Raw genomic sequence first — 22,139 nt, forward strand, 5'->3', positions numbered from 1 at the left:
GTTACCATAATAGGATACACTTTCAAACATGAGTGACTAACATTAAAAAATTTATGGTTTGGTTTCATGATTCAGTTGTTTAAATTTATTGATGTCGTTACGTTTGTGTAGGTGATGTTGTTGGGAATGTGATCCGTATTTTTCATTTATTTCTACCTAATTTGCATGTTTTATGAGTAGTAGACCATATTATATATTTGTCATGGAAAATTGCTAAACATACAAATTTATAGCGATCCAGTCATGAAAATTGCTAAACATACAACTACAAGCGTTTTTGACTGAAATAAAGAAAAAGTCATGACAGTTGCAAAGCAACAAAGAAAGCAAGCACTATCATCAAATAGACTACAAACCCAAAAAACCACCAGGACCTGATATTGGTTGCTGAGATGGTAGCACGCGTATTTTAACTACACTTCGATGTGCTTTTCTTGAACTTTTGATACAATCACGCATCTATTCATTAGATGCTAATAGTATCCAATCTCCATCTTCATCAAGGTATTTGAGCTTATAAGTCCCTACACTCAACTTCAACTTCAACTTCATACCAATTTCTTTCTCAATGGTTGCAAACGTTGCTTGTGAGATAGGGAGATGGAATTTGATCATGTCATCTGAAAGCTCTGCTTTTATAGTCAGGGTATTCTTGTCTATATTGATGGTTGATGGCTCCTGAATTGCTCCATTGTCTTCTTCATTTGTGTCGATTTGAAATGGATGAATCACTGGCCTTTCTCTTCACAGGTCCTGACCACTCCGGGATGCCGAGTTTTTTGAATTTGCGTTTCAACGTGGATAAAGAGACTATATCACAATATCAAGAAAGAAGATTTCTCAATTGTTCAATAGATGAAAGTGTAGTAAAGGAAACATTTGGTATTAAAACTGATAAATAATTTGCAGTTTTAATATAGAGATTATGACCAGTTACCTACCTTTAAGGTTTTTTGCAGCTTCTTTCATGGTTTTTCCAAATTGGTTCTCAATGGCTTCTTGAGATAATAATTTTGGAGTTGTCTTGCACGTCGCCTTGGAAGGTGCTATGGAGTCCACAACCATTGATTTCTTTCCTTCTTCATGTACTTTCGGCATTCGCATTGATATTTTTCTTTGAAAAATCTTGAACTTTTTAGTTTCACCAGTTTCATTGACTTCTCTGTTTGTAGCGCTCTCAACTACAATAACATCTAATTCATCACCTAGTTCTGCACCAGAAGCAAACTTGAATCTTGGCAAACACCTTTTTAATGTTAAGATTATGGCCTCCAAAAGGTTAACATAGTTTAATTGTTTGGTCCATATGAATTCTACGCATAATTAAAATCATCGGTGTCATAACTCCTTAAGCATATTGCAAAAGCACTACTTTGTGAAAATTCTTCTTCTAAATTTACGAACATACCAGAACGAAGATTCGATATATAGCGTGATCCATAATCTTGCAGTGTCTCCAGTGGAAGTTTAACCCCATCAAATGCACCCGGACATATTCCACAAGGAACTACATCACATATTCCAAAGTATGGATAAAAATCATTGTAATTATCTTCCAATACAATATAATGATAACCGGTCAATTTAATCGCTAACAATCTGTCCGTTTGAGTGCCCCCCAAAGAAGATGACGAGGGCATGCGAATTTTATCCACATAAGCAACCCAAACTTGAGCTAGAGCTAAGTTATGTGATTCGCAAACGACCGTCAATGCCTCTTTGATCTGGTCCTTGGCAAGTTTGGGACCATTTATAGTCTATAAGCATGAGATTTCAGACAGTAAGACAAAGAATAAAAAAAGATCATCGCTTTCAGAGATTATAAAACCCATTCTTTTTTGGAAGATTCAAGTTATTGTTGGTAGCAATTTACTTGAAGCACATATGATGATATTGCAGATAACCTATTTATAATAATTATTATTTTGGAAGCCTTACCTTGTACGGTATAAGATCTTGTACAGGAATCACATCCAGACCAGCTTCCTATAAAGAGAATTGAAGTAGGAAACTAAATTAAAACTAAAATGTGTTTAGCAATGATCATATGGATGGTGCTTAGGTTTAAAAGGCGAAATCTCCAAACACATACATTTAGTGCCCTAATCGTTTGTAGAACCAAACCCACCAGCAGGTAAGCCTCACGATGAGAACACCAATGCATATACACAAGCTTTGAGAATTAGGGACGCATAACAGAAAAGTTCAATCTCCAGCCAAAAGGTAAAGGCTCCGCCTGAATCCATTGGAGCTGACTCAAATATGGCAAGCGAGTGAGAAATGCGGTGGCAGGTCCACCGCTTCTGATCATGTGATCCTCTTCTTCAATGTCAGCTGGCTCACTATAATAATAATTCATGTCGATATTATATTTATACTTGGCGGTATATAGCCTATACTTGGCCGTCTCGTTGGACAGATAACTCCAGACGGCAAACGGTTGGCCAGAAGTTGAAAGTAGTTGTTTGTCACCGATTGTTACAGGTGCCCGGTGTCAGTTACAATATCAGAAAGTACAGATTTAATCTTGTCGTGAATCTCCGGAGTGCCAACATCCACTGTGCAATTTATAGTAGTACGTGGTTAGTTAGCTAGTTAATATATTATTAGAAAATTAATAAAAAGAAAAACATAACAGACTCACCTGCGGCAGAAATCAAGGAAGATGAATTATTTTCAGATCCTTCATTTTGACTCCAAAAAATCCATGGTTCACAAAATTTGTAGACGTCTATACTCATATCTCAATTTAGTTGACGACTCTCACACATTGAACAACGAATCAACACAAGTCTTAATTGTCTTGTGTTTTATATAATTTAATATAATATACGCTAGCTACCACTCCCTGATTGCAGAAACATCCCTCTACTAGTATTTGTTAGCTTACACTTTACAAATTCTTTCTTTTTTCATATCCTTCTCTTTTTCCTACTAATCATTAAATAACCCCTTATGGTTGTATACAATTCTAAAGAGAATTTATATATCTCATATAAACTCACCTCTAAAAATAAAGAAGGTTTGAAACATTGTCTTTTAAACAACCCAACATTTTAATACAAAATATATCATTTTTATGTGAAATTTTCGTTTTGTTATTACAGATTACACAAACATTAAAAATGTAGTCCAAGAGTTTCTGACCATGAACATAATCTATAACTTATAATCTACATTCTATACTCTCTAATAAATCACTCAATATTTCACCACATGGCATTCAAATATCCATCACTAGGTTAGATAGAAGAAATTCATATATTATACGGGTTTGGCCAACCCAAAAACTTGTGTGTGGCTGGCGGGTCGTGTTTGTGGGATGACGGGTCTAACCTAAAAATTTGATACAAACCAAAATATGAAAATCATGTCAGACACTTGAGCCGACCATGTTATATTATATATATTTTTTTTTCATGTGTTAATACTTAAACATTACATTTTTACAACAAAAGATACAAATTTATATTTTAAAAAAATGACAAGCAACAGTTAAATTATAAAATCTTTTTGTCAATTTGCTTTTTGTTTAGACTAGGCAAAAGATATCAACCAATTTAATGTGTTACGTAAAACACATTTTTTTAAAATAAAAAATAAATGAGTTAAACGGATTAACCCGCGACCCCATTAGATTAACCCAAGCAAGCCACATTTAACTAAACAAGTTTACGGGCTTGATCCGAAACTAGCATGAACCCATTTATACCAAACTCATACCTATGATTTCGTGTTATAGATTGTAACAATCATTGTTGATAATTTTTTATAACATGGATATTGATTGCACTTTATTTATATACACTTCGAAATAAAACAAAAATATCTGATAGCAACGTCATAACCCTTGAACCCTTCCTTTTAGTGTCCCTACCATCCTATATACATATGGATTCAAAACCGAAATATCTACGAAATGAACAATGACTATTTTTAGATTTATATATTGTAAAATTCTTTTATGTTGAGACCAATATTCTTGATCCCATTTCTCTATTTATATTAAAATTCTTTTACGTTGAGACCAATCTTGATCCCATTTCTCTATGTTTTTCTTCTGCCAATAATATCTTATAGTCAAAACAACAAATATAAAATCGGATTGAAATTTGGATAGGGTGAGAAAATGGCCCGGTTGTGACAGGATTGCCGGTAACATTAGGGAGGATTAATGAGACGGGTACATTACCGTTCCAAAAAAATGATATGGGTATTAGATTGATAGAAATTTGGCAAGTTTGGGTACGGCTATAAGATTAGGTTATGCCCGACTCGATTGCCCAAAACAACATACATGATTACCCAAACCGTATGCCCGAAACTTTTTTATTTTTATTTTTATTTCTCTTAGCCATTGTCTATGACCGTTTTATTCTCTTAAGCTTAAGGTTCATGTAGAAAATTTCGGGATTTAACATCCTTGAAAGTTTGCACTTGAGTAGTGTTACGTGGAGAATCACAATGGGTCATAGGTTAGGTATATATGTCATATCGACACACAAACACTAGTAATTAGAAACAACCCATGTATCAAGTAAGGTGTAACTTCTAAATGCTTTTGAGACCTACGGGTTAAACCTATTTATTATGGGGGCATGATCCCTAAAAAGGATTTTCTTTTTTTTTTTCTCAAGTAATCTAAGAAAAATTACTAAATTCTACGGGAGAAAAATATAATGTTAAGTTAAACAAAATTAAAAGTCGTAAATTTAATAATAATAATAATAATAATAATAATAATAAGGGTAATGTTGCGTGAGAAAATCCCATTCCCCACATGAGAGCCTTGAACCTGAACTTGAACCTTGGACCTATAAATTTGAAGCTTCCTTCAAACCTTCAAGGCATCCACTAATTAATACATTACAAACTTTTTGGCTTTTATCTTGGGTGGGGACAGTGGTGTTTGAAAAAGTATATTTTGAAAACCATTACATATTCAGCTTTTATTAATTGAAGTGATGTTTATAAATATTGTTGGGATGGAAGAATTTGGCATGCCCTGGAAATCTAAAATCATGAGTTATTGATATAGTAATATAGTGTTTGTCTCTCCATAAATATAATAGCTTATTCAAATTCTTACAAGTGAAACCTTTAGTAGACTTAAGATGAAAAAAATTTATCATTCAATATATTTATAGGATAATGATCCTAATTTCTAAAAGAACTTTTTAAAATTGAAAATTTTAAGAACCATTTTAAACCATTTAAAAATCTTATTTAAAAAAATCATTCAAAAGTAAATAACAAAAAAATTGAAAAAGTAAAAAAAAATAAAATGTTTATCTATCATTCCGGTTTCATTAAAAAAACCTTAATTGTATATATATGTATATTATCATTTAATCTTTAGTTATATAATATACACGTATATACATTATTATTTATCTAATTGTACATATGTGTATAAAGAAATGCATGTATAAAATTGAAAAATAATTATTATATAAATATATATATATATATGTATAATTTAGTTAAACCGAAAAAATTTTTATGAAACCCGGATGATGGATAAATACTTTGGTTTTTTTACTTCTTTTATTTTTGCATTTTTTTTGGCTTTATGAATTGTTTTTTATTATTTTTTTGAATGGGTTTTTATGCTCCAAAATGGTTCTTAAAGTTCTCAATTTTTAAATGGTTCTCACACGATTCTAATCCTATATATATATATATATACGGGGAAGGTTAACGTACAATAATCGCTTAACGTACATTACGTACGCAAGAACGTATTGGCTAAAACGTTCAACTAATACGTTCAACCTTAAAACGTTCAAGCCAAAATCTAAAACGTTCAGTTAATACGTTCAGGTAATACGTTCAAATCCTTTAAAAATTCAGGCAAAAACTTAAACGTTCAACTAATACGTTTAACTAATACGCTTTAACTCCTTAAACCTTTAAATGTTCAGCTAAAATGTTTTTACATTTAAACGTTAAAATGCCAAAAACCCGTCATCCAGAACTCAAAATTGATCGATTGAAGCTTCAAATTGATGATTAATTGAATCAATTGCAAAGATTAACCGATCAATTGGCTTCAATTTCAATTTCAATTCAACTAAAACAAACCCTATGACGAGTTTTGCGTTTTTCCGATGAGTTCGTTGTCGACAGCGATGATGGTGACGAAGAGTGTTGATGGCACCGACGAGCAAAGGTGAAGGAGGTGTGCTGATGTCGGCGACTGGTGGTGGAGACAGATTGAGGGAGAGGGACGAGTAGATGACTGTAATTGTAATTTTGGGTTTTGAAAATCTAACTGTTGGATATGTCGCGTACGTAATGTACAATAAAGGATTATTGTATTCTATCCTTTATCTATATATAGGCTAAGTATAAAATGAAAACCCACTTGAGTTGTGAAAAACTTTAGAAACCCATTTTTAACTACATGTTTTTAATTAATGTTTAAATCTTGTGGTCCACAATTAAAGCGAATAAAAAATGTAAATATAGATATAACTTTTTCTCTCTCCTGAAAACATATATAAAAATTAGTAAAAAAATGTTAAAAAATAGCAAAACATTTTTTTTTGATGTTTCGATGTTTTTTGTTATATTACATGTAACAAAAAAAACGATATTACATATGGTTTTCGCGGGTTTTACAACTCAAGTGGGTTTTCATTTTAACCTTACCCTATATATATACGTGTGTGTGTGTGTGTGATCAGGATCATGTGAAACTTTTTGGGAATTGAGAACCATTTTGTACCACAAAAAACCAAAAATAAAAAAAATAATAAAACAAAAAAAAAAGACAAAAAATTAAAAAAAAGTAAAAAAAAAATTCTTATTTATCATCCCAGTTTCATAAAAAAATTCTCAGTTTAGCTAAATTATACATACATATATATATATATAATATGTGCATATATGTACACACATGTTTTTTATACATATATGTATAATTTAAGATAAATGATAATGTACATATGTGTAGATTACGTAACTAGAGATTAAATGAAATTATACACATGTGTATATGTTGTGACAATCGTCAATTTCAGGTTAACTCCGTTAACTTAACTCCGTCAATTCAAACTTTAGATCACTGAATCTATAACGCACACCTCATTACATTTAAACTAAGGTTTAAATGACGTTTGACACTTACTACATGTGTAGTCTTTCGGGAATTGCACCGAAACGCAAACGAGTTGACGCGAACGATTAGTGAATAAACAAAAAACGTCAAAACAATAATTATGCGATAATTATGTGTTAGACATATGTGTTACTTGATTATGTTATGTGGAATGCTAAACAAGAAACAAGAACCCAATTAATTAAGCTAGAGATGTAACATTTGGAAGCTTAGGGACTAAAGTGTAACATGTTATTATTATTAATATTATAAAACCCTAACCTCTCCTCCCTCTCCCTCTTCCTCTTCCCAAAACCGACGGCCAAACCCCCCCCCCCTCCTCACAATCGGTTCACACACACACACATACCTCTTGGATTTTGATCTTGTCTTTCACAACTGAAGCATCCTATATCCGTTTCTAGCCATCTCCTACCTTCCTATTGCTTGTATTGGTGCTTTTGAAGGTATAAATTACAAACCCTAGATCCGATTTTTCCTATGTATGGTGTTCATATGATTGTTGTTGATTTGATGGTGTATTGATGATGATTTGATAACTAGTTTTGATATTATTGCATGTTAATTGTTGTGTCTTTGAGTTTGAGATCAAATAAAACCCTAACTATGTATGTATGGTGTAATTGATATGCATGGATAGTAGTTATGGTGTCTAGAATGTTATATGAATGATTTGTGGTCCATAGATAGTTAAATTGTTGAGTTTGGATGCAAACAGTTTCTGGACAGATTGTGTTGTTGATGTTTGATTGACTGTAACGGGGTGTAAAAGTGAAAATTGATTGAGATAATTGATACTACAGTAAACTAGGTTGAGTCTAGTTTCTAAAGAATATAAATTTGCAATATTTGGACGTGTAAAAGTTAACTTTTATGATTTTACAAAAACGTTGTGCAAAGCTGAGTTGTTAGACCTGCTGTTAGGTTGTTTTGTAAATGTTATATCTCATGAACTACGAGACCAATTGGGTTGGTTCCACTTCTGAAAGTTGACTTGTTGAGTTAGGAACCTAACCCAAGTGGTCTTGCATTTATTGGATTTTTCGTTTAATGGGAATTTCAAATAACATTCTGTTGCGCATGAATTTGACTGTTATGAGTTTGCTGTAATGATTTGATTATTGTGAGAAACCTATGTGGAATAAAAATATAATAAAATATGTTCTGGAAACCTAGGACATATATGCTTTTGTGATAATTTTTGGTAAATTAATTGTGATGCTATGATCGGTGGGATAGACTAGTTTTTCAAGTAGAAATTCTGTCGTTAAGAAACTAGTTGCTGAATTTTGTGAAAGTTGCATGAAACAACGTGATTGCTAATTTATTATCGTGTTTTGACCAAATTGCCTTTGAGGGGAATGATTGCTAATTAATTGTCGTGTTTTGACCAAAATGCCCTTGCGGGGAATAATTGCTAATTGATTGTCATGATTTGACCAAATTGCCGTCGTGGGGAATAATTGCTAGTTAATTGTTATGTGTTGACCAAATTGCCCTTACGGGGAGTAATTGCTAGTGATGTACATTATGAATATATGACACGTAAATAATTGCTCACACATGTAACGTATCACAAATACACTTGTTAAAGTCACACACGATTCACAAACGAAACACGAAACATGTTGTGTGCATAGGTATTATGTGCCGGGTCTAGAGACTCGATAATATTCCGACACTTAGAAAAATCTCTTAGTTGTTTTAGAACGCTAGAGAGAGTTTTTCTGTGACGCGCATCTTGGTGAATTATTTTGGGTATACTTCGCAAACAATGAGTTCACTTACCCCTTTTAAACTGTTTTCAAACACTTTTCACTTGGGGAGATAACATACTCCGAAAAAACGCATTTAAGATTTTGTTAGTATAAATTATATATCACTTGTAAAGACTAAGTGGCAAACGCGTTAACTAAAGTCATTCATTCACATCGAACCGTTTAATATTGGATAATAGCGAGTCATTGTTGAGTAGTACTACTGGGTTTGACAAACCCCACCCAACGCTAAACTCGACTGGAGGTCGAGTGGGTGTAATCTTGGCTAAACACATACCATGGTCGGGATAGACCTGGTGGCAAGGCAAATGATAAACAGTCAGCTTCGGTTTCGAACACTTAGTAATACTTGTTTTATAGGCTAGCTACCTATAGATATATAATTGACATAAAACTATCTGGTAACGCTTAACGCAAAACGCTTAACGCAAAACGCTGAACGCAAAACGCTGAACGCAAACGCTAACGCTTTATTTTATTTGAACTCGTGAACTCACCAACCATGTGTTGACACTTTTAGTATGTTATTCTCAGGTAGCCGAGGCGGGCGCGCGGTTTAGGATCATGCATTGCTTGAAACACTTTTAATTATGCAAACTTATTTTAAACTGTTATCATTGGGTTTTAAGTCGTCCTGCGTGACGCAACATTGGTTTCTATGGTTTTACGCTTCCGCATTTAATTACTCGTAAACGTTTTCATGGTTTTAAAACTTTGTTTTATGGTTTATTATAACTAATGATTCCGATCCTGTTAGTTCACACCCTCTGATGGTAAAACTCCGTTAGTGGATTTTGAGGGTATGACATATGTATAGTACGGATTTTTTTATGAAACCAGAATGAAATATAAGAATTTGTTTTTTTTTCTTTTTTAAAATTTTTGTTTTTTTAAAATGTTTTTAAAGGTTTTTTTAGTGGTTCAAAATGATTCTCAAAGTTCTCAATTTACAAAGAGTTCTCTTAGCATCCTTACCATATATATTGTTAAGTTATTGTACAAAAGGCTTCTGATCGTATAATGTTTTCCAACCCATATCTTTAAAAAAAAGGCGTTGTGGCGTAATTGCAAATACAGAATCTAAATTACGCACAAAAATTACATAATCACGCAAGCATACATAATTATGCAACCTATGTTTATAATTACGCATATACATAACTACGAAACTTATAAGATAATTAAACGGCCTTATTTTGTAATTGTGCATAAACATAATTACGCATGTTATACGCACAATACATCTTAGTATTTTAATTAAAAAATGATTTTTTGTAAGTAGTAAAAAATTATACTTAAATTAAAGGGAATGAAATGTTTAATTTTATGGATAGCTTTTTTTAATTAATGTTGTATAAAAAAGTGGGTGAGGTTCAAATACGAAGTTTGATTTTCCTAAGAAGGCTAGGAATGAGGGTATTTTTGTCTTAACATTTTTATATCAAAACCCACTTAATTTAATCTCAAAACCCACTTACATCTTCACTCATCTCCTACATCGACCACACCCGTCACCCATCGACACCACCTCGCCGGAAAAGTCCAAAAAAACACAATGTAAAAGCCACAATGGAAAAAATACACTATGAAAAAAACACACAATGATAAAAACACAATTGTATGACACAATATATAAAACACAATGGAAAAAACATAATAAAAAAAACACAATGAAAAATACTATTGTATAACACAATTTGGTAAAACACAATTTGTAAAAAACCCACTAATTTTTTTTTTTAATTTTTATATTACAATATCGTACTCATATTAAAGATAAAAAGACACCCGTTATTATGGTGAATTTGTTTTTCAATAAAAACGTCGTAAAAAAAAGTTATGGACGTTTTAAAAGGATGGGGAAATTTGGCATGTGCCTTGCATGTGGAGAGAGAAAGTAAACAAATGTGTTATTTCTTTTATACCCTTCCCCTTATGTTCACACTTGATTTTCCCCTAAACTAATCTCAACCCTCCATGTTCAAAATCAATTACCAAAATTATTTCTTATCCTTCCTAAAAAACTATACTTCATATTATAACCTAACCCTAAAAAAGTTATCAATACTTTAACAAGTGCAAGAATTTGAAAAAAAAGTCAACACTTGTGCGTAAAAGTTATCAATTTTTTTATAGATGTTTCTCGTTCAGACTATGCGCTATGGGCGCGGAAGGGAGGGGGAGACGGGCGCGGTGGGCTCCAAACACCGCCGAGGGGCACCGATAGGTGGGGCGCGGAGGGGCCCACCACCAACGGTAATATATATAGCCATTTAAAAAAATTAAAATTAACATTTCTATATAAATTCAAACATTTTTCTCAATTTTACTCAAACAACTTTCATATTCACACCAAATTTAATCATCTTCACAACATTCATCTTCACACTAAATTTAACCATCTTCACAATATTCATCTTCACACCAAATCATGAACCCTAACTCGAACCCGAACTCGAATACAGGCTCAAGCTCAACACCGAACCCAAACCCGAACCCGAATCAAAACCCGCGGGATCCGAGTTGTATGTGGTGGACTAGTTTGCTCGCAAATAACGTCGACCTTAGCAACCCATTCTATGCAAACCAACAACGACCGACGATTCCTCCACCCATGCCACCGTTTACCCCCGATATGTTCTTTCGGGCACCAATGCCGTATACGTCCTCGCAAGTACCACAAACCCAATTACCCTAAACGCAAGTACCCGAAACGCAAGTCCCGCATCCAAAAAGAAGTCATAAAAAAAAGAACCCGGGTGACGTTCGAACAACCGAAAAGGGCGAACGACAAATGTGGGAAGCGGACGAGGTAATGGCGTTAGCCTTAGCGTGGATCAACTCTTCCGAAGACTCGATTCAAGGTATATTATAAAAATATTTATATGTTTTCCATGTTATATTTTTTTGCTTACTAATATTAAGCTTTTATATGTATCGAAGGTGGCGGCAAACATTCACCGGAGTTTTGGGTACAAATACGCACCAAATTCTTTGCTTTAATGGGTCGAGTAGAGTATCGCGGGAATGACTCCGTCTACAACAAATGGAAGTCATTACGCACACAAATAACCGACTTCACAGCCGTTCACACCTGTGTGCAGAACAACAGAAAAAACGGCATGGGCGATGCCGATGTGTTGGAGGCATGCTTAAAACAATACAAAGCCCTTTATAATAAAGATTTTAGCATGTTAGATGTTTGGAGACAATGCATAAGCTCGCCAAAGTGGCATACGGTCCCGACATCATCACCACCGCGATCGTCCAAACGATCAAAGACAACGTCTACTTTGGCCGATCAATCGCCGTCGCAGCCCATGTCCGATGGTCGTTGTCAAATTAATCTAAACGAGTTGGATCCGGAATTAATTTTTGACGAACCGGATGAGTTGCCACGGCCGTTAGGAAGAGATAAAGCCAAGGCAGCGGCTAGAGGTGGATGATCTTCGTCCAGAACCACATCCTCTAAGAGTTCCGACACGAGTTCGCATCTTGAAAACTTGGAGCGGAGGCTAGCCGAGATTGCCAACATTAAAAAACAAAGACATGAGGGCTTCATGAAAGTGCACGAAGAAAGAAAGGCGATGCTTGCGGAATACAAAGCGATCCACAAGGAGCGAACGAAACAAAAGAAACTCGAGCTCATCACAAAAGATCTATCGCATCTAGATCCTGTGTCGCGGGCGGTGATGGAAAAAAGGAGCAAAGATATTGGCCAAATATGCAAACGAGGACGAGGACGACGACGACGAGTATTAGTTATATTTTTATTTGTAGGGTTTTTATTTTTATTTTTATTGATTTTTTTATTTATATGTTTTTTTATTTTTATTTGTATCGGTTTTTTTTGTTTTATAAAAAAAATAAAATAAAAAAGGTTGGGCTTCGAAGCCCCCTCACCATAGAGGGGCATTATGCCCTGAGGCTTCGATGCCGCCCAGTGCTTACGTGGCGCTGACGTGGCACTTTGGAGGGGCTTCAGCCTCCCACCATAACATACAACCTCACGGTTATGAGAGTCATGTATTAAATGAAATCAATAACCAAAATTCTTTAAACGCTTTGTATGATTAAAAAAACACTTATAAACAGTAATAAATACCCTAAAGATAGAATATCATTTCATTGTTTAGTAGGACAAAAATTGAGCCTAAGTCTCTATTTGCATTAAATTTAACTAAAAACATATTTGTCTTTAAACTTGTTTTTTTTTAATAAAAATCGCACATTCAATTCAATTCTTCATCTTTATCTCTACCTTACTTATTTGTTTATAATTTTAGCAACAAAAATAATGGCATAGATAATTAATCTAATTTTAGCGACATAAATAATGGCATAGATTATTAATCTGTTTGCTCAATTTCTTAATTTTAGCAACAAAATTACGAAAGAGAGTCAAGTTATTTTACAATGAGAACAATAAGAAGTTTTTATCATAAAAGCCTCTAAAAAATAATTAAAAAATTAATACAAAAAATCATAACTAAAATTATAAAACAAAAAAAACCGAATAAAGTATTTAAAAAAATAATAATGTTTCCTCCGTCTTTTTTCTCGTTCTAAAAAAATACACAATGTTGAGAAAAAAAGATCGTCGTGTCTTTTTATTTATTATTGTATTTTTTTGTTTATTTTCGTTATTAATTATGTTTTTTTCTTAACACTGCGTCTTTTTTTTTCTCTCGATATTGTGTTATTACTCAACATTATGTTATATTTTACTCAGCATTGTGTTATATTTTGTGATATATTGTGTTTTTTATTTATCACTGTGTTTTTGGTTTATTTTCATCATTGTATTTTTTTCTCGACATTGTATTTTTTATCTCCTTCTCACACTTTTCATTTTATCTCCTTTATATTCTAACGTACAAAGAATCATTTTAATTGCGCAGATAATTATTCTATGAATTTATTATTAATTAATATACAATATTTGTGTTTAACATAAATATAAAATCGACGACTTAGGAAAATTCTTATGTTACAAATTGAATAAACAATATTGTGAAAGAGAAGGTACTTGGAACAGCTTTTATATCTTGTGATTTTATGCGTAATGAACCATGACCCTTGAACCCTTGGACTGAACCATGGATCACCTTCCATGTAATGTTCATCAAATTAGTTATGCTATAAATACCCCAGCACGTACACTTCCACCATTATATCCATCAAAGTTCCCGTCACCTTACAACTAACGACCAGTTAATTTCAAGATAGATGGATGTGAATATCGATCTACGATTTCTTCTCTTAACTCTTGTGAGTATCGTTTTTCCTCTATACGCTTGTGTCGTCATCACCCTATTCCTTTTCCTTGTATCCGTAAAAGTTCCCGTCACCATACAACTAACCACAAGTTCTCTACTCTGCTTTCAACCCAAAGATATGTCGGTTTCAGTGGCAATATCTCTCATATGCTTAATCTTCATGTCTACACCACACTACTGGATTGTGAATTCCATTTTAATGATTTTATGCTTGTCTCCTTGGGATGAGTTATTGTTAAAAGTGCTAAAGATACTTTTTAGGTGGTTATACCACTCCCTTAAAAGTATTCATGTGCATGAAGTTCTCTGCATTCTTAATGCTAGTAATGACGAAGTTGACGCACATCTAGATCAGGTTGATCAACAAGAGGAGTTGAGTTTGGAGCCAGATGACCAATTTTCCGTGATTTAGGTGGATGATCAACTTGAATCCGAATTAATTATGGGTAGCTAGCTGCTGCAGGGTTTAGGAAAGCTACCGGTTTTTATTTTGTTGTACGTAGTGTAATTGTTTGTTAAAACTTTTGTGCTTAAATTTGAATCGTTTTATTAATATGAGCTATATGTTGAGCATTTAATATACACATGATTTAGTTTTGCAAAAGGATCAGTTTGGGTTCGACTATTATTTGTTCGATTATCATTTGTGATTACGGATTAGAGAATCTACTTTTTCACCATAAGAATATGTAAAGATTGATGAAAATTCTTAAAATTGAAGGATGTTATATAATAAAACAAAAATCTTTAATTACCAGTGTTGCCAAAAAAATTGTTGATATGCATCTTAGTAATTCGCAAATACATGTATAGCAAATTCTTTGAATAGTTAATTATCAATTAAATTTTCAATTATGTTCAAAATGAGCAATTTTTCAAACAAGAAGTACGATAAATGAAAGAATATGACTATGATGGTGCATAATATCTTTGATCCCTGATAGGGGTCAAGGTTCAGTTCAGGTTCAAGCTCAAGGTCTGGAATACTTAAAATTATAAAAGTCAAATAAAAATGTGTATAAATTGTATAGATGAATATTACATCTAGTGAACAACTAGAATCCCAATAGGGTGGCTACCGGTTTTCAGTTTTCTTGTATGTACTAAAATGTGTATAATGTTTATAAACCTTTGGTTACCCTTGTTGCCTTTAAATTACATACACCTTAATAACTCGTAAATACATGCATACATATTGTTTGGAATAGTTAAATCAAATATCTTCAAAATGAACAAGTTTTCAACCATGAGGTACTACAAAGAACATAACAGGACTATGATAATTTAAAACATTTTGATGTTGATGTCTTTGATCCCTAGTAGGGGTCAAGGTTCAGGTTCAGGTTCAGGTTCATGTTTAAGGGCTAGAAAAATTGAAATAATAAAAGTCAAAATAGAAATGTGTACAAATATATAATAATAATGGATAGATGCATGTGATCTACTTTCATTAGCATTCCCCTTTTTATTAATTAATAATGGTTCATGGAACTTTTTTCAATTGGTGAACTTACGTATTAATTACGAGTATATGTACATGTTCTTTGCTTAATCTCATTTGCCTTAAATATGCTTATGTATTTGTGATTTCATTATTATCACTAGCATATTCACTATTAATGTTTGACAAACCTTGAGTTGTTAGATTAAAACGTAAGAGATCGGTTTTGTATAAAAGTAATAACTGGGCTGTTGGCTATTACCTGAATATTAAATTAAATTTGCATGAATGGTTTAATAAATGGATCCCAAATACCGAATGTAACACTATAAAAATCAAAATATTGTAAGATATATAAGAAGAAAAGGAGAAAAGAAGTAACGAAAAAAGGACAACAATGACAAGAAATTGCATTTTGGCTGTTGAATTTATTTTGAGTAACGAAACGCGTGGATGAAAATAGAACCTTTGAGATGAAAATAGAATATTTGGGCTGTGTTTTTTTTTTTTTTTGGCAGCCAAGCAACTTTCTTCCGGGCAGTGATTTTTTAAAATCTTTTTTGGGATTAAAGCAAATTTTGTTTCTACTTATCTTTATATATAGCACTTTGTTAGAAACCGATTTATTGCATGAGTTAGAATAAATCACACCCGCATCTTAAATTAAAAATAATTTTCTTTAACTATGTTAGATGTAAATTTATATACACTAAACTGATGAAGGGTGAAATATAATAAACGAGAAAGACTGAGCTGGACTCACAAAACTAAGACGCGTAATGATGGATACCTTACTTATTTATTAAGATTTAATTTCAAAACAATGATTGCGTATTCTAAAGTTTGCCTAGCTCACAAAAAGCAGTTGGATCAAAGTTGTAGATGACTACAATGGCGGAACCTGAATACTTAATTCGAAGGGACGGAAACTTGAACATTTGAAGTATCATATATTTTTTTTCCATTAATTAAAAAATACAGGGGGGGGGGGCTGGGGCCCCTTCTCACCCTTTAAAAGGTTCGCCCATGGATTTTATCATATATGTCGATATGATTTAAAAAAAAATTAGAATAAGAGCCTTCAAAGTAAAGCCAAACATGATAAGTATGTAACAATTCGGATTTTTCGTATTAATAAAAAAAAAAACTTGCATCTATCTATACTATTAAACAAGACAATATACAAGTTTTCATTTTTTTACAATTTCCCCTTTATGAATCATAAAATGAAAAATATGTTGCTAGTGGGAATCGAACTCACTACCTTACTTTTAAGGTTTTTGTGGCTTACTAACTTAACTAGGATAAATTGATGTTAGTCTTTTCTTCTCTTTTTCTTAATTGTTATAGATTCACAAAATTCCATTTTGTTTTATTTTTTTAACCACCCATGTAACACACGGGCTCTATCCTAGTTTATTAGTATTTAACTTGGTTTATTTTCTCATAAATTTCAAACTCGTCAAACAACTCTTAGAAACCCTTAAAACCGATTAAAATGTCTAAAAACACATTTATAGAAGTACAGGGACTAAAAGTGACATTTTTGGAACCCTGATAGAATCCTATCCGCCGCATAGCGCAACGGGATTACCCTCAATTGGTCGCGCAGCGAGACCAACGTGCATATCAGCAAAATATCGATTTTGGTTAGTTTATTCATTTTCGATCCTCCCAATCTCTTCCTAACCGATTCAAACAACATACAAGCTTCAAGTAAATGTACCAAATAAACGAATTTATGAACTTTATTATTTAAACTAACATAGCATAAAACCCTAAAACACTTCTGTAAACTCAGCCTTCATCAACCACCATCATCAACGTGTTAAAGCCAAGATGTTGAAATTAACCAAAACCCATGCTTGAATTCTGAAATTGGCTTGGAATTGGAGTCGGGAGGGACTGGCTCGGGTCTGGACTTGTGGCATCATTTAGAGGTTGTTAAAACGTAGTGTTATCATGCATTCGATAGTTGAAAATGCTTGTTTTTCAGAGACAAGTATGAATGTTGGTATGAACATATGTGGATGTTAATTTATAGATTTTAATATTTGAATCATTTTATTATTATTATCATTATTATTATTATTATTATTATTATTATTATTATTATTATTAAGTGTGTTCAGATAAATTGATAAAATCTAAGTTATAACACATCTTTTTACGACGACGGGACTTCAACTCTCTTTGTTTGAAACAATTAAGCCTTGTCCCACATGTTAAAGTTACTGATATGCCTTTGATAGGTAATAATGCATGGCTATTTTAGGCTATTTCAGGCTATTTTATCTACAAATGTTCTGCATCAAATTACAGATCATCCATATTGAGATCTTCTGAAGATTCAAAATATGTATGATGATAAGTATGACCTTGTTTAAAGATAAGCGAACTTCATCTAGAGGGTGTTCGGCTAAGCTTTTGGAAATTGCTTATTTGCTTTCCGAAAGCAAATGAAGCTTTTCCAAATGACTTTTGTTTTTCAAAAAGCAGATAAGCCATTTCCGAAAGGTTAGCCAAACACCCCCTAATCTAAGGAAAAACATATAAATTCTGAAAACTAGATTAATTAACTAGAACATTTATTTTATGATGAGGTTACTAAGTTGAGTGGGTTTGCCTGTGCAGTTGAGACTGTAGAGTAAGCTGGGGTCCTAGCATGGTGTATTTGATTTCCTGTTTAATAAGTTGATCAGTCAAGAATAAACTACAATCATATTGTTCTAAGCCTTAGCTTCTGATCAAATATCATTTTAACATTATATATACAGGAGTTGCTTGGAAAACTGAAGGGAACTCAACTCTGCTGTGTTGGCCATTATTAATATTGAATGTTTTGAGCTTAAAGATCACCATCTGAACTTCATTCAGATAAACTCACACATACATCAGAGGCAGTGGGTTCAAAGTTTAGTATTTGGTGGTTATTTTAAAGTATATATAGATTGTTTTAACTAGTAAACTGTAGAGAAATCAAGCAATTTTCTTATATTTTAAATACCTGCATTAAGAAAAATTCTTCAAATGCGCCCAAAAACCCATATTTAGAAAACTAGGCACCAATTATAAATTTTTTTTTTATATATATTTTCTGGATCATCCATAAAACACAAGGGAGAAAAAAAGAAATGACAAACAAAAAGTTAATATACCTTCTTTTTTTATATTTTCGGAATCAAAATTAACGACTTACATATATTCATGTTGGAACTTAACCAAACCGAACTGAACCAAACACTTTTCACTCTTCGGCATTGATTCCAAAAATGCGGACCTTATGCATGTTGGGAAATTTGGCAATGACTAGCACAAAAACCGCCAATGTGTTCAAGAACAGCATCGGATTTTGATAGTCGGTTGTGTGGGATGCTATCAAGTACCTGCGCATACAAATGAGTTCACTAAAAACATTAGAATTGTCATCCTATAGACTAAAAATACCTACATAACTATGTATTATCTCAAACATATTAAATATGTCAAACAAGAATTAAAAAATAGCCTAAAGGGAACGAAACACACAGGTTTAAAGTCGCCCAAAGTCTACTTTTAAACGCATACAACGGCCTAAATCATCTTATAAACAGATTTAGATTGTTGAGACAATAATGATTTGGTTTTTCTCATGTGCATGTATCTTTTGGGGTTTTGTAATGTTTTCTTACATGTTCTCCATTTTTCGTCAAAACCTTTCTGACTTGAACCAAAATGGCCATTTCTTAAACGAACCACGACCTGAACCCATTCCGACCTGTTACCCCCACCTCTTTTTGCTAGATATATATACACCCAAATCTGCTATCTTTTAATGAGAGGTCCTGCATCAAGGATATTTTGTGCATTTCTTTGATTGCCAAAAGTTTATTCCAGATTCATTTATATAACTTCTTTTCCAAGACAGACTTACAGGTTACAATTTATAACTATACAGAGAGCAGCATGCATTCTAATAAACTTCAAAATGCAATGATATCAAAAGATAATAAGGAAAGTACAAACTTTAAGATCCAGTTTACAGGGGCTAAGGAAACTGAGAGAACTTACAGCACTACAGGAACAACAGTAAGAAACTTCCTATTGCGAGTTAGCTGCTTGCCACTATCAATTTGCTCCCACCAGGTCAACCTGTTGTAGATACCCTGATCATCAGCAAAAGGTGTTCCTTTTTTCCAGTGAAAGAAGTGATATGTAATCTGATGATGTAAAAAGAAGATCAACACTTGAGTTAGCTACTTTAAGAAAAAACTGAACAAATACGGAAGCAATAGATGACAAATCATGATAAACTGGTTAACATTCTTATCAGAAGATAGCATGGTTGTAAAAATCGCGCCCAGGCGCCGATTAATCACTAGTCAGTAACCCGCCGACTTGTCGCCAATTAATCGCCATTTGGTCAAAACCGATCAGAATTGAAAAATATAAATATATACAATTTGATACACACACACACACACACACACACTTATATTTGAAAAACTACATATAAATCCCAATCCGATTAATCCCCATTAATCCCAACTAATTGCTAGTCTCTGCCCACCGCCCAACTAGCGCCTAGCGAGTTCTACAACACTGGAAGATAGATAGCCAATAGTTGAAAAATGTGTTTGTATACATCTAAGTTTTTTAAGAATTAAAACACTTATATCCATTTAGAGACTTTGAGATTCACTATAAAGTTCCTTTTCTTTCTTCAAAATGCAAGTGAAGCGACCCCAAGTCTCAACAAAACATCAGTCCCCCGTGCAATTCAGAAAAAATCATTTTTGATAATCAAATAACATGAAAAGATACAAAATTAGAAGAAACATCAACTTTATCAAAATGTAGCATATAAACATGAATGCAGTCTCTCGTCTATATGCGCCAGAATCAGATACCGTCCACAGTAGCACCCAATTCTTCAAAAGTATAAACCATGACAGCTCTAATACAAGCAAAGGTCACAACTTGTTATGAATATTAATACTTGCATCAATACTAATTATGTTAAATTGTTACATAAACAGCCGGAATATATAACAATCTAATATAAGCACAGATGCAAAATATAATATAATTATCTCCAAAACAACTTATATCAATAGTTCAAGCCCAGTCAGTTTCATGTCTATTAGCTCATGACTACAACTTATCACGTAGTTCAAACCCCAAGTATAAATCACGGATCTTTAAACGCACCAATACTCTATGTTGTCAACAGCCCTTCGGGAGCGCCCAAAGGCGAGAAGAGGCACAGAGAAAGTCCCTCGCTGCCATCCAGGCGATCCGGCAACCTTGGGCAAGATTCTGGCCAGCTTCCGATGAAATTCCATCCAATTCCTAAAAATTCCGGCAAAAATTTCGGGTAAACTAGTCTGAAACATCAAAAAATGGCCAGGAACCAACCTAAACTAGCCCTAAACAAGCCTAAAACATGTTAAACCCCAAAAATGGCATGCTTATGCTATGCACCTGTTTACCTCAGGCCTTAGGCCTTTGACAACTATACCAATACTCGATCCAACCACCGCAACAACTTGTTTTGAACCATTACCAGTAATCATGCATACTAAATACCTAAGAACCACAGATCAATCACACTCTAAACCCTAAAATCAAATAACCATAACCTAACATCAAATTCACCTCAATACATACACAAATCAGTAATCACATAATTAAACCCCATGGAATTGAAATATATATATACCAAAGCGTGACACAGATTAACGGTGGTCCAAGCCATGCCAGGAGAGCATCCGGTGACGGAGAGAACAACGAGCCAGGCGAAGAATAAGATGAGTATGTAGGTGGTCCAGACGCCCGGATACATAAACCACTCGGTGTTTCTGTTGAGATCCGTCGGCGGCACCGCCTGGACGTACAAGTTAGCCATTAGTGCGAGTTTGGTCAGGTGAAGTGAAGTGGAGTGGAGGAGATGATGATTGGTGACTGGTAATGATAATAATTATTAGCACGCAAACTTAGACGATAAAAGCATAATTATATGAAATGAAACGAATTACTTAGATTCATAAGTTGTATCATGTACAAAAATAAAGTAGGAACTAACTTATTCGATCATCTGAATTTTATCTTAAGAAAGAATCTATCATATGTAAGAAAATAAAATCCTTTATATTTTTGTCACACGTTACCTTCTTTTTTTTAAATTGGAGTTTTTGAATGTTTCATCTCAATCTCTTGATGGTTGGCTATGGTGTGTGGTGGTGATGCAACCCAATTGTCAACTTATTTATCACATAATTAAAAACGTGATTTAAGAGACCTCTTTTTATGCTTGTCCCGAACCCCACAAGTTAACGAATTCTCGGAGACGGACCTGTAAAGAAAGGATCATTGACAAGTATAAAAATATATATACGCATCGGAAAAGAATTAGAACATAAAAAAATATGAATAAGAATAATATAATTAATTTGATATGTCAATAGGGGTGTTGGTTATGTTGGGTTGACATGCTAATTATATAATATATTGTTCCTGGTGGATGGAACTGTCTTTTA

General features: G+C 33.3%; 2 protein-coding genes and 1 long non-coding RNA gene across 3 annotated transcripts; 1 reads left to right on the forward strand and 2 right to left on the reverse strand.

Annotated features, from left to right (window-relative positions):
* Positions 1–281: 281 nt before the first annotated feature.
* Positions 282–1,991, reverse strand: LOC143559632 (uncharacterized). The gene is made up of 3 exons (XR_013139973.1): positions 1,939–1,991; positions 942–1,757; positions 282–810 (listed from the first exon to the last, which is right to left on the reverse strand). It is a non-coding gene; the product is annotated as an uncharacterized LOC143559632 (long non-coding RNA).
* Positions 1,992–11,695: 9,704 nt separating this feature from the next.
* On the forward strand, positions 11,696–12,347 carry LOC143559637 (uncharacterized). Its single transcript, XM_077048150.1, has 2 exons — positions 11,696–11,765; positions 11,845–12,347. The coding sequence occupies exons 1-2, from the start codon at positions 11,696–11,698 to the stop codon at positions 12,345–12,347; spliced, it is 573 nt and encodes a 190-aa protein (XP_076904265.1).
* A 6,340-nt stretch (positions 12,348–18,687) lies between these two features.
* On the reverse strand, positions 18,688–21,521 carry LOC143559617 (uncharacterized). The gene is made up of 3 exons (XM_077048138.1): positions 21,323–21,521; positions 19,672–19,820; positions 18,688–19,007 (listed from the first exon to the last, which is right to left on the reverse strand). Exons 1-3 carry the CDS (start codon positions 21,506–21,508, stop codon positions 18,869–18,871), a joined length of 474 nt encoding a protein of 157 aa, XP_076904253.1. The 5' UTR covers positions 21,509–21,521; the 3' UTR covers positions 18,688–18,868.
* Positions 21,522–22,139: the final 618 nt, after the last annotated feature.

This window comes from Bidens hawaiensis, unplaced genomic scaffold (genome assembly GCF_021521415.1).
Source record: "Bidens hawaiensis isolate Kalapana, Puna unplaced genomic scaffold, B.hawaiensis_p1.1 tig00019953_1, whole genome shotgun sequence".
Classification (NCBI taxonomy): Eukaryota; Viridiplantae; Streptophyta; class Magnoliopsida; order Asterales; family Asteraceae; genus Bidens; species Bidens hawaiensis.